The sequence below is a fragment of the Propithecus coquereli genome, unplaced genomic scaffold, assembly GCF_000956105.1.
Source record: "Propithecus coquereli isolate 6110/MARCELLA unplaced genomic scaffold, Pcoq_1.0 Scaffold65, whole genome shotgun sequence".
NCBI lineage: Eukaryota > Metazoa > Chordata > Mammalia > Primates > Indriidae > Propithecus > Propithecus coquereli.
The window spans coordinates 2441733-2455620 of NW_012152507.1; the positions used below are offsets into that span (position 1 = coordinate 2441733).

The 13888-nt window shown below is 52.3% G+C and overlaps 1 protein-coding gene across 1 annotated transcript in view; it reads left to right on the top strand.

Moving 5' to 3' along the window:
• The window catches only part of ARHGAP10 (Rho GTPase activating protein 10), a 285825-nt gene extending 277217 nt beyond the window's left edge, over positions 1–8608 (top strand). The window contains exon 22 of the mRNA XM_012660012.1: positions 7901–8608. Within this exon, the coding sequence (XP_012515466.1) occupies positions 7901–7989 (89 nt within the window). The 3' untranslated portion in view covers positions 7990–8608. The remainder of the gene's footprint in view (positions 1–7900) is intronic.
• The last annotated feature ends 5280 nt before the right edge of the window (positions 8609–13888 follow it).

Consider the following 13888-nt stretch of genomic DNA (forward strand, 5'->3'; position numbering starts at 1 on the left):
TCTCTCTACCCAGGTACGTGAGCGTCTCATTTTACGTGAGCTGCTTGTCTCACGGGTGCCTCGTGATTCTGTGTAGTGTGCGGCTGAGCACAGTGGGAGGCATTCAGGGGCAACACCGTGACACTTGCTGTTTAATAGGAATGGTTCTTGAGGGCACAGTAGATTGAAGGCCCTTTAGCAGGGTTTGTTCTTTTTGTGTGTGTGTGTCTGTTTGCACCTTCATCTTCTGTGCACAGTTGATCTCTTAGCTGGTTAAAAGTATGTGCTTGCCCAGAACACATCTAGTGAAGCCCTTCTTCGAATGGCTGTGGGGTCTTCCCTTCTGACAACTGACAGAGTGAGACAGACTGACCGTCCTACGACCACAGCTTCCGTGGAGCCAGGCAGTGCTCCAAGTGGCCACTATTTACAATTCAGCCCACAGGAGTGTCGCCAGGAACACTCCCTGAAATACTTAGTGTCCCTGAAATGCCCAAGATATTTTTCCTGTGTTCACTTATCCATTTGGAATCTTTCAGCATCCAGAGATGCTCTTGCGGTGCAATCCCTTTTTATACCTCGTACAGACAAGGAAATTGGTTTATGGCATTCAGTGGCCTTTGGAGAAAACAAAATCAAGGTCAGAGTGACCCCTGGGCTGCACTGTCAGTAGCGCTGTGGTTTGGAACACGTACAACAGTGAGAAATCTGAACCCAGAGTGTAGCAGGCAAAGGGGTCTTCAGTAATTATGTAGCTCGATGACTCTTCCTTGCGCTTTGCGCTTGCTGGGTGGGCCTGGACTTATGTTTCGAGTTCAAATTCTAGGCCGAAGCTCTGTTTCTGTAGTAGACACACTAATCTTAGCTGCTGTTCTGGGAAGTGCCTCCCACGTTCCCCCAGGGAGGGCTGCGTTGGTCTCAGGGCAGTGGATGTTCCTGTGACTGCCGAGGGACCTTTCTCTTTCCTCTGGGCCTGGGGAACCCTAGGAATATGGTTTGTGGGTGCCTAGTCAGTCCCGCTCCCTTTCCAGACAGGTGGCCCCGCAGCTGCCAGACCTCCAGGCAGGTGGGAAGTGGCTGCCTTGCCAGGGCTGCCCAGCGGGAGGGCTCCCAGGAGCCGCCTGCTCAGCAGCAAGCGAGGCGCGTTCCTGCGCACCCCGGGCTCTGTTTCCACACGTAGACGGGATTGCGCCAGGGCTGGGGGAGCAGGTGTGGCCCAGATTAATCCTTAAAAGCCTCTGGTGATTAAACTTTAATCATCCAATAGACACAAGAATAATCCTTGGAAAACAGTTTGGCATTATCTTGGAAAGCTGATCTTGTGGAGACCCCAGAGGCCAACAATGTGATTCCTAAATATATTCCTAACATGGGGGAATCGTAGAAAAAACGTTAGGTGAGAAAATGAAGTGCCAGGTGACTAGACATTATGTAATTCTGGTTAAGCTCAGAAATATGTGAAATCAGTAGGATATTATTAGGGGTATGTACGTATGTGATAAAACTGTATTTTAGCCATAGCTGGGGTAAGAGAATGACAAACACAACACTCGGGCTGCTGATGCCCTGGGACAGGGAGGGGTGTGAGGCGGGGACAGGGACACAACTTGAGGAGGGACACAGGCCTCCCTAGTGGTCCCGTTGCAGTTCTCGAGTATGCGTTCCTGGTATTCACTGTATTGTGATATTGCTTCAATGATTGAAATACTTGTCACATATATTGTTTACATTATGCTGGGGGGAGGAAAAGAGTCCAGATGCTGTTCTGGAGGTAGCTTCTCACAAATTGTTATTGTCACTAGCTCCAGTGTCCCCTTTGTTATGGGATGGTAAATCGCGCCGACGTGGCAAAACCACGAGATACCACTTCACACCCGTTGGGACGGCTCTCGGCAAAAACGTGGAAAACAAGTGTTATTGAGGGATGTGCATTGCTGGTGGGAACGTAACGTGGTACAGCCGCTGTGGAAGACAGGGTGGCGGATCCTCAGAAAATTAATCATAGAATCACTATAGGGTTCAGCAATGCCATTTTTGGATATGTGCCCAAAATAATTGAAACAGGGACGTGAACAGGTATTTGCACACCCATGGTCGCTGCAGCGTTATTCACAACAGCCCGGAGCTGGAAACGACCAGATGTGCATCAGCAGATGAGTGGATAAACACAGAGTGGTCCGTACGTACACAGGACTTTGGTTCAGCCATAGAAGGAAAGAAATTCTGACACCTGCCACAATATGGATGAACCTTGAAGACATCATGCTAAGTGGGATAAACTCGTCACAAAAGGACAAATATCACATGATTCCGTTTATATGAAATATCTAGAATAGGCAAGTTCATGGAGACTTTATAAAGCAGAACAGAGGCCACCAGGAGCTTGATGAGGGGGGAATGGGAAGTTTCAGTTCGAGAAGACGGAAAAGTTCTGGAAATAGATAGTGGTGATGGTTACACAACATTGGGGATGTCCTTAATGCCACCGAATTGTACACTTTAAAATGGTAAATTTTATGTTACGTTAATGTATATCTTACTACAATTAAAAAACTCCCATGATACCAGGGCGCACTGGTATAACACACAAGGTGGTTGAGGATTGCGAGTCGCTCAAAGTCACACAGCTTCTAAGTGGCAGAACCGGGTCTGTGGTGTGGGCTCCACCCTGTTCCTGCCACATAGTTGATGCTCCCAGTGGGAGCACATAGTAGGGGGTGACTGCTGTACCGCCTGCCTGTGTGTCGTGGAGGTGTCAGATGAGCTGGCTCCCACAGCCTTCTGGGGTGACCCGCTCTGTCCTCCTGCCAGCAGACTGTGGCTGGGAGTGAGGAAAACTGTCTTCCGTTCACTTCTCTGTCCTTTCTCTCGTCTGCTGCCCTCGGAGCACCGACGGACGGCATCTGCTGCTCCTCAGTGCTAGTCAGGGTCCCTGCCCCACACCAGTCCTGCGCCAGGCGTGGTCTCCTCCCAGCACGAGGCTGGCAAGGGCTGCGTGGCTGGAGGAGAGTCGGGCTCCTTGACCGAGACCTGCAGGCAGAGTACAGCTCACGGGGAAGGGCACAGGGAATGACACTGAAGCTGCCATGTCTCCCGCCCAGAGAAATGGACGAGCAGATCCCTGCCATGCTCCCAGGAATTCCCTGGGGAGGAGGCCACTCTGGAGGTCCTGCCACATGATTGGTGCCTCCAGGATAGCAGCACCCTCTGCCCTGAGATGGCATATTAGGGAGGGAATGAATGAATGAATGAACGAATGAACAGATACTCCTCAAGTTTTCACAAGTGAGCTGTTTCCCATGAAGGGCTTGAGGACATGGGGTGTCAGCTCTTGGCCAGCTGCTGGGCTGATGTGTTGTGGGAGCCTGAGGCCCTACAGCTAGAAATGGGACTCCCAGGCCGGGCGCGGTGGCTCACGCCTGTAATCCTAGCTCTCTGGGAGGCCGAGGCGGGCGGATTGTTTGAGCTCAGGAGTTTGAGACCAGCCTGAGCAAGAGCGAGACCCCGTCTCTACTAAAAAATTAGAAAGAAATTAATCGGACAACTAAAAATATATAGAAAAAAATTAGCCGGGCATGGTGGCGCATGCCTGTAGTCCCAGCTACTTGGGAGGCTGAGGCAGGAGGATCGCTTGAGCCCAGGAGTTTGAGGTTGCTGTGAGCTAGGATGATGCCACGGCACTCTAGCCTGGGCAACACAGTGAGACTCTGTCTCAAAAAAAAAAAAAAAAAAAAAAAAGTAAAGAAATGGGACTCCCAGAGCATTCAGAATCCAGCTACCAGAAACCTAAGTGACAACCTGTCAAAATAATTCCAATTTCTGAAAGTTTCCTTAAAAATAACATGAATAAAAATAGCCCTTTTCTCCTGGGTGAGGGGAGGTGCTACAATGCCAGGTCCCTGGCCCTGGCCCTCCCTTGTCTCATGTGACTCCCTGGCTTCCTCTTTTGAGAGGTGTCCGGGTGCTCCGAGTCTGAGCCGACTCCACTGATAGGACAGAGGCTCAGCTATGACACTAGCTGTGATCAGAATTGTTTCGAAAAGGCAAAGTCTGTTCTAAAAAAATGGAATTCTGGCCCTGCAGACCAGAGTGCCTGGATTCAGCCCTCATGCAGTTCTGGGGCCTTTTAAGACAGCAGGCCACTTGGACCACTCCAGCCATCCAAGTGACTTCCCATCAGCACCTTCTGGGTGCTGGAAACACCTGCCAGGAAGCTTGGGAGTCCCGGGGCCTTTGCTATCTCTTTTGCCCTTTCCCAGTTTAGCCATGAAATCTAAACTGCTTTGGTTTATCAGGAGCAGGTTATTTAGGGTTGTATTTATTGGAGTGCATGTTCATTAAATTTATATTGGGTGCAGCAATATAGTCATATTCTATACAACTTTCAAGTAGGAAAGTTATTTAAGAAGCAACGAAATGAAGATACCTTGTTTTTCTCACCCCTAGAGAGCACTGAGCGTGGCGCACAGCCCGGAAGGACGCAGTAGAGGACTCGAGTGCAGGGTGTTAACGGGGCGGCCCTGGAGAGGGGCTGCAAATCCTGGCACACCCAGGTCCTGTGCTCGGGATTTACAGGTCCAATGAATGATGGGCAAGAGGTACTTAGCTTCGGTTTTGCTTTCGAAATAATACATTTCCTTGCCTACCTTGGACACAGCATGGAAATGTGGTGTGTTCCTGGTATCACTTTGGCATAAATTGTCTCATTTTAATATTTCCAGCAACTTCTAATGAGCTATTGTTTACTCTCTTTGAGGAATGAAGAGCACTGAGGCTAGGATAGGCAAATCGACCAGGGTCATGGTCATTAAAAAGCCAGAGTTCCAGCCGGGATCGTGGGGACTCTAAAACCCATCTCATTCCCATTATATTCACTGTCTCGTGCAGTAAAAATCTTCCCCAAAATGAGATGCTGTCCTACTCCTGAAACTGCCTGTATTAGTCAGCACTTTCCAGAGAAAGGGAACCAACAGGGCCTGTGCTGTGTGTGTGTGTGTGTGTGTGTGTGTGTGTGTGTGTGTGAAAGAGAGAAAGAAAGACGCTTATTTTAGGGAATTGGGTCGCACAATTGTGGGGGCTGGCGAATCCAGAATCCGCAGGGTAGGTCGGCAGACTGGGGACCAGGGAAGACTGCAGTCCAGGCATGAAGGTGGGCAGAATTCCCTCTTCTTGGGGAAGGTGGGCGCCAGCCTTCATTCTATCAACTGATGGGATGAGGCCACCTCCGTAGGGGAGGCTAATCTGCTTTACTCAGAGTCTACTGATTTAACTGTTAATCACATCTAAACGTCTAGAATAATTGACCAAATCGTCATAGAATCATCTAGAATGACGTTTGACCAAATTTCTGGGTCCTGTGGCCTGGCCAAGTTGACACGTAAAAGTAACTATCACACTGCCATTGGAGGGAGCAGTTTGATAAACCAAGTACAGAGAGGAGCCTGGGATCGGTATTTTGAGGTTTGATGCTACCAAGAGCGGTCAGATCTTCAGAGAGGCAGGGAGACCCTCTCAGTCCTCACCTGCAGCCTCTGAGCCCCTTCCCTGTCCCTGGGGATGCCTAGTAATTGGTGCTGTGGACACCTCAACTCTGCCCCACCCACGCCAGCCCTTGGGAGGAGTCTCCGACCCCCTCCCTAAGTCAGTGGCATTTTTCTCCCTACTGGCTCCTGCCTTCCAGGGAGGTGAGGGCTGAGGAGGTGGTGGGTGGGGACATGGGATGTATAGGGGTCCCGGCCTGGCCTCGGTTCCCCCATTCGAGCCTTCTTTCACCCAGCTTTGTGGGAAATCACTTCTCTTCAGCCTGCCTTTTATTGATACCCAGCCTGTGTTCGTGCAAGTACAGGAGAAGAAACCATGAGCGCACACAGGTTAGTTCTACATAAACTATTCTATTGACTCCTCACAGCGGGTCCTGCAGGCTCAATGCTGGTCACCCCACCTTGCAAGTGGAGAGGCAAGCAAGGCTCAGGGCTGGAGTCGTTTCCCAGCCGCACCCAGCTGGCCAGGAGTCTCCTCCAGGCCTCTAACTTCAGCCCCGGGCCCCTCTCCACTCAGGCCCCCATGTCACTGCAACTCTAAAGGCACTTCTTGCGTAGAATCCAGACCATTTCCCTGGTGGTGGCTGCACACAGGTGGCATTGCCAGCTTGGGCACTTGGATGAAGTGAGAAGCCTTTAAAAATCCTGCTCTGAGGAACAGTGTCAGGGTAGAGGTCACTGAGGGCATGAAGAAAGTGACTTGCTGCCAGACCACTCGGAGAGCACATCTCTGATTCATTTCCTTATTCATTTGTTACACAAATAATCATGTCTCACACTGTGCTAGGTGCCGGGGAATATGTTGTATGTTCAATGCTCTCATGTTAGAGCCTAGGCTAGAAGGGAGGGAGTCTGGCTCATGCACTCAAGTGTTCTCTCGTGCTCTTACTCGGTCTCTGTCTGTCTCTCTCATGCACACAGAGCGTTTGGGATGTTTCACTGAGGGCCCTGACCTGGTCTGGAGTGTTGGGATGGGTCCCAGAGGGAGGGGCCCCCGAAGCTGGTATCTCAAGGATGAGTTGGCACTGTCCAGGCATAAAGGCAGGGAACAGCATCCAGGGCCAAAGGGACAGCTGCACAGAGGCCTCGAAGCCCGAAGTTTGCTGAACATAGGGCGGTCACAGAAGGCCAAGGTAATGCAGACAGCCAGAACGTATGCTCGTTTCACTGAAGGTAGGGAAGAACAAACGCTTTCCTTGTTGAGAAGGACAATTAGAATTGGATCTTCAGTGTCTTCCAAACTGTGGGCTGCTACATGTGAGTGGACCATGAACTCAGTTTGTTGAGTTGCAGCCAGCATTCAAAAAAGACTAGAGAAGAATAGAGAAAGAGGGCATTGATCATAGGGTAAGTGTCGTTTCATGGAAATTTTGTGTGTTACATATATGTAGGCATGTTCTTGGTTATTGGTATGAAACAGTTCTCGTGGTTGTGATCAGAAGTTGCCGGCTCTGGAGTTGCTGCGCTGGGCTAGCCCACAGCTCCCTTTCCTTTACACATGTGGCTAGTGCTCCTACTCCTGACTGTGGTTGGGGGTCTGAGCTGGGGCCTGCCCACAGCTGGGGCTTATTAAATGCTTCTGTACTGGGTTTCCAAAACCTGGTGATGAGCGCTCGGACCCTGCGCCCTTTGCTGTCCAACCTGCAGTCATTCTCTTAAGCATCCGTCGTGGATCTTTATGGACACCCCCCGTGTGCCAGGCACTGTGCCAGATGTGCAAGGCCTAGGCCTGCCTTTAGGAGCTCCCTGTCCAGTGTCCAGTGGGAGTCAGACCAGTGCCCAGACAGTGCCTGTGAGGCTTGTAAGTGCTGAGAAGGGTCGAGGAGGACTCCCTAGGACGAGGCATCCAGTCGGGTCTCTAAAGAGGAAGAATTTCCTGGTGAAGGAGTGGGAGAGAGACATTTGGAAGGCATTCTCATGCAAGGCACGGAGTCCCAGTTAGGATTTCTCTGGGGGGTTCGCTGCCGTCGACACAGATGATATGCTCATGGGGTGTGGAGGGCTCCTGGAGAGATGCCCATGCACCAGGCCAGTAAGAAGCTTGGGGGGATTTTAGGCAGGGGAACGACGTGATCAGCTCCGTATTCTATGAAGTTCGCTGAGCAACTCTGCACAGTGGATCAGAAGGGACAGACAGGAAATGGAGAGGCTAGTCAGGAGGCAGCTACAGGAAGGTGGGTGAGGATCCTGGTGGCCATACCAGGGAAGCAGAGCCTATCAGTAACCCTGTACAGACTTTGTGACCGAACTTCCAGAAATGGGCCCATTCTCTACTGGCCACTCCCTGGTTAAGCCGTTAAGAGACCCAGTGGTATGGCGAACACCCAGGAGGCAAGTGCTTGGGGGCATCTTGGTAAAAAGTGGTTTCTCTTCCTTTGCAGTGCAAACCTCGAGGGAACCTGGCTGGCTAGAAGGGACTCTGAACGGCAAGAGGGGGCTGATTCCACAGAACTACGTCAAGCTGCTGTAGCCCGGGCCTTTGGGAGCCCTGCTGACCCTGGTACCCAAGGACCTGCCTGGGTGCGGTGAGCTGCCTTCCTCCTCCAGGGCTGGACCCCAGCCCACCCACTTCCGCTCTCGGGAATTACGAATCGTGATCAGCACTGGGGGTGGGGGGACGGGACGCAACGCACAGAACCACGTAGATTTGTGCATCAGGCGAAGAACATCGGGATTAGCAGAATGGACTCTTCATTTGTCAAGCATCAGGACTTGTGATTTTTAATTAAGCAGCCTATAGAATGAGAGGGAGGGCAGCCTGCTGCCACACCCACCGGCAGTCACACCGCCAAACCTCCCGAAATCCCTCTCCTCCCCGCTCCCGAGCACCTGCTGCTGAGATGTAAAGGGAACTGTGCTTCCTCGCCCTGTTACGTTTGCAGGGTGCACGCTTGGCTCTGGCTGCCGGTGCCAGGGGAATGGTCTCTACCCAGAGGGAAGCAGGGATGCTCTCTGCAAGCCTGTTCCTTCCTAGACGGCCGCCCTGGGGACCCCACGCACACGTGCCCAGACGGAGCACACCAGCCCAGCGCATTTATAACGGGCCTCTCGTTGGTGCTCCTCACCTGTGTGCTGTTTTCCAAACACCACCTTTTTGCCTCAAGGTCTCTGTAAATGAAATAAAATGTAATTTACTATTTTATTTGTCTGTCCTAATATGGGGAAGCGATGGTAGAATTCATTCCCTCTGTCATGATTTATGATCTGGCGGCCCGTGGATGGAAATTCATTTCCCTCTGATGCTGGCACACACTCCAGGTGGGATCTGGTCGCTGGGAGCCTTGAGTGTTCACAGCAGGGTGTCCTCCTGGGGGCAGCAGCAGTGGCCCTCTCTGAGGGGTGAGGTCCCGGAGGCTCCTCCGGCTAGCTGCACGAGGCTGGGGCTTTGTCCCCAATAGTCTGTGCGTGAGCTGCAAGAGCAGGGCGCAGGCCAGCCCTGCCAAGTAGCTTCCCTGCATGCCTCTTTCCTCCACACCACCCGACGCACCCTCTGTCTCGCAGGCCTGGGAGCTAATCTCTCCATCTGGATTAGTCTGCGGGAGGCTGGGGGCTGGCAGCTCAGGCACACAGGCCGGTCCCCCAGGACCTCAGCTGGGCCCTGCTCCCGCCTTGCCTGAGGCTGACGGCCACCCCCCTCGTGGACAGGCCCTGCTCTGAGGCATCCTTGTTCTCAGCCTCTGTCTCTGGGCACAGGCTCAACCAACCTCTCGGGGAGGAGGGGACTCCCCTTGGAATGTCGAGCTTCGTTTCAGTGGCTGGAGGATTCAGACACCGGCCCCATGGCAGAGGCTGCCCTGGCCTGGCACGTCTCGCCCCCACGGGAGGTTCCTGGACCTGTCAGACTTCTCTCAAGAATTTACCAAAAGGAGGATGTGTCTGTTGCCTCTTCCCCTGATGAACTGATTCAAGAACTTGCTGGTTAGCAGCTCCGAAGTCACCTTACATGTGAGGGTGTGGAGCTCAGGGTCACGTGTGCATGGGGGAATGTGCCTGTTGGAAAGTGTCTGTGTCGTAAATAAAAATGGCAATTTCAATGCAACATAATTGCAATACTGAACCGTGGGCCCAGTGGAGGGTGCCGAGACTGCCGAGGAGCCCAGGGCCACCTCCCACAGCCGCACGGGCCAGCTGGGTCCTGGGACCGGGTGGCAGAACCTGCAGAGTCCTGCGTCTGAGCTATCATTTCTTGCCCCTGCTCGCTGCTTGGGGCTGTAGAAGGGAAACTCGGCTTGTGAGAAGAGGTTGCTGGTGTGTCCCACTTCTACAGAAGCCATCTGAAGGAAAAGGCAAACCTACAGGCAGTCGTGGTGGGCGCAGGTTGGCACTGGGAGTGGTTTCCTGGCAGTGCTCCTGATTGCTGTACCCCCCAGGGCATTACAAATAAAGACCCACTGCACCCGGACTGGATTCATTGGCTTGCTTGAGGAACATCAACGTCGTTCACAGGGAGGCGTACCCAACCCAATGTTGTCCCCAACGTGCTTTCACCACCACTTAAGGAAGTCACAACTCAGTCTGGTACCTCTTGGGCGAGGGCGATCTCCTCCTCGATTCTGCTCCTGCCTCCTAAGAAGGAAATGATACCCGCAGGTTGACATGACCTAATAGAAGTAGTGTGCCTAGTATGCAGTACAAAACGTTCCCTTTGTCGATAACTGCTGTGATTGTGGCTTGCACCTGTGCCATCAGGGCCATTGTGTTCTCTAGGATGACAGCGTGACAGTAGTGAAGCTCACAACAGTGTGGCTGCAAAGGCGCCCGAAGCCCCAAGAGATGCAGAACCTCCTGTGGTTACGTGGGGAAGGCCAAAGCGGAGCCAGGGATGCCTTCCTCCGAGAATGTAACCTGTGAGCACTGGGGTGGCCAGGCTGGCCAAGGCCTCTGGCAAGGAGCTTTCCCCCGAGCCTGGCCCAAAATATACTTAGTAATGGGATCGTGAGGTGTTTTCTTATATTGGTGGATGGTCTTCATTTCCCCAGGAGAGAAATGAGGTGTGTGGTTGCTGTTTTTGCTGGAGGAGCATGGTCGGTTCCTGAGCCTCCACCGAAGGCTGCCGTGCAGGCGGGGCACTGGCCCCCAGCACCAGCTGCCGCTGCTTGGAGCAGGTCTGAAGCTGCGTCCACTCAGAGGCACGGTGGTGGCTTCGGGCAAAAACGTGCACTTAGACTTGGTGTTTCTTGTTGACTGCGGGGGTGTGGGGCCTGCCACTGGTGGGGTCACCCGGGCCTTCCCTGGCAGCTGCTGCACCTGCAAAGGAGGTGCCAGGTGAGAACAGGGCCAAAGGGCTTGTGGGGCTACAGCCCCAGCTGCCTCTGTAGCAGAGCATCTGCGGTTGGAGGAGCGGGAGGGGAAAGTGTCTGTGCCGCTCGTGGCTTCATTTGTTCCTTACAGTGACCACGTGAGCCAGGAGGAACGATCCCATTTTATAGATGAGAAAACGGAGCATAGCACTTACTCGGGGTCAGGAACTAGCCCTCTGCTCTTCCTGCTGTGCCACCTTGTCTCTGGGCCAGCAGAGGATACTGGCTGTTATGGGTTAAATTGTTCTCTGCCCCCAAATTCATACGTTGAAGTCCTAACCCCCAGGACCTCAGGATGTGGCCTTGCTGCGGATGTAACTGGCGTTAAGATGAGCTCAGTAGGGCGGGCCTAACCCAGTGTGACTGATGTCCTTAGAACAGGGAGTCTGGACGCTGAGACAGACATGGAGGAAAGACGACACGGAGAGAAGCGGTGAGAAGACAGCGTCTCCAAGCTGAGCAGAGCAGCCTGGAGCAGATCCGTCGCCCACATCCCTCAGGGGCAACCACCCCCGCTGGCACCCGGATCTCAGATTCCAGCCTCCAGACTGGGAGGAAACACGTTTCTGTCCTTCAAGTCACCAGGTTTGCGGTAGGTGCTTTGTTAACAGTACCTCTAGGAAACAACACAGTGGCTAACAGCGCATGTGTTGCATTTAACAACAGCCTATTCTGAGATCCTACTTTCACTATGTTGTGCCTTGGTGACCTCAGATAAGTGACTGGACCTCTTTATGCTTCGGTTTCCTTCTGTGACATGGACAGAGGAGAACCAGCCTCGTTGTCTTGTTGTGGCAGCTTAACGGCAATGAAGGGAAGGTGCTTGAAGGGTGCTCGGCAGGAAGTCGGGGCTTAGTGAATGGAGAGGACAGGAGGCAGCGGCAGGGTCCTGTGGTGCAAGCCTCTGTCCCCCTTCTTATCTCTTAGCCTCCCCCTGCTTCCTGCCAGCGTCTCTTCTCCAGACTCTGTTCCCCGCTGTTGAGGCGGCATTGTCCTGCCCCTCTGTCCTTCCCAAGGCGTTCTCCACCTCTTTAACTTGCGCTTGTCTTCCTTCCCGTTCACTTCCTGGCGGGCGCCTCTCGCCTCCTTGCTGGTTGTCCCTTCAAGTCTCTCAAAGCCAGTCTGGTTACTCCTTGGCCACGTGATTTCCATGACTTCTTGAATCTTCTTGAGCCATGCAACTTTCTTTCCTCTCCCGTGTCTGAGGATGTCATTCTGGGAACGTGTCCTCAAACAGCTTTCTTGCTCCTCACTCTGCAAATGCCGTCTCAGATGCCTGTCGGCACCTTCCTCCTTGACTGGCCTGGGCAGTGACTGATTGCTTCCTCCGTTGGGCAGCCCGCCTCATTCTCCTAAGGCTTCAATGTCTGGCTAAAAGTATCTCAGTCTACTGGTTAGAAGAACACGCTGGAGAATACTTTCTTTCTGATGATCAACTTGATTCTGTTTTTGGCCCATCAAGAGCCCGCACTTTGAACTTGGGCAGTGAATGCATGGGATGGGATACATTTAGGCAGCTTAGGGCCACACGCTGGGGTCTGGACTTCTCCTTCCTTGGAGGGTCAGGAGCTGAGGAAACAGTGCAAAGTGGAGCAACTTGCATTATGGGAGCAGCGTGAGACCCAGCTTAAGCCAGTTTTCACGGCAGCTAGGATCCTCCTTTAGTCGGGCTGGCCCAGGGCATGAAGATCCGTAGAAATGGGTTTTTCAGGCTGGGGAAAACTCGGAACCCACTGTCTTAGCAACTCACGTTGTATGGAACAATATCTGAGGAACTGCAAGTGGTAGGCTGATTTAATTATCCCCGTTTTTCACCCTTCCCTGGATCTGAGCCCTTTTAGGCTGACTCAGGGCTTGACCTTACCTATAACTTGCTTTGGCCAATGGGCTAGGAGCAAACTTGATGCAATCAGAGGCTTGGGAAGTGTTCTATGCCTTTCCACTGTACTCTTTTTTTTTTTTTTTTTTTTTGAGACAGAGTCTCACTCTTTTGCCAGGGCTAGAGTGAGTGCTGTGGCATCAGCCTAGCTCACAGCAACCTCAAACTCCTGGGCTCAAGCGATCCTTCTGCCTCAGCCTCCCGAGTAGCTGGGACTACAGGCATGCGCCACCATGCCCGGCTAATTTTTTCTATATATTTTTAGTTGGCCAATTAATTTCTTTCTATTTTTAGTAGAGACGGGGTCTCGCTCTTGCTCAGGCTGGTTTCGAACTCCTGAGCTCAAACAACCCGCCCGCCTCGGCCTCCCAGAGAGCTAGGATTACAGGCGTGAGCCACCGCGCCCAGCCTCCACTGTACTTTTTAGAGACCTAGCTTTGCCATGAAAATAAGCCCAGGCTAGTCTGTTGGAGGATGAGAGGCCACATGGAGCAAAGCCATCGGAGACCAGACAGTGGCAGGCTGACCACAGCCCCCACATCCAGCCCACTCAGACCCATGGAGAAATAATAAATGGTGACTGATCTAAACCATCAAGTTTTGGGGTGTTATGCAGCAGCTAACTTGCCTGCTACGCTGCCCCACTGTTCCCTTTGCTTTGGACAGTCTTGATCATGTCTTAATCTCCCCTTATCCAGTGTTGTTCGGGAAGCCAATGTTTTATTTCCAGGAAAATTGCTACACCAGCAATTGGATGTCTTCAAATTAAAGTGCCAGAGATACTTGTAATCAAGTCATTTTAATCTGCGTACACTTGCACAGTCTATCAAAAAGTATGTTAGAGCCGACTTTTACATAAAGGGACAATGTTTTCTGTTTGTTTGGTGGGTATTCAACATACAGAAGCCAACAAACCCCTAACAACTTTAGAGGCATCACGAGGCATGGTTTGTACCGCTGTAGCATACAGCGGCTGGCTGTCTCAGTGGCAGAGACTTAGTTCTTAGTAATGATTCCTAAATGTGTAGCTGAATTCTTTAGGCCTGAGAGCGCTTTTAGAAATTCTTAGAAATAAGGTCATACTTGACCCAAGAACGAGCCTGTTCAATTCAGCAAGGGCACCCACTTTAGCCAAGGGTGCACCCTGGTAAGGGCCTCCTGCCAACCTCAGCGTGCTCACAGCCCCAGAT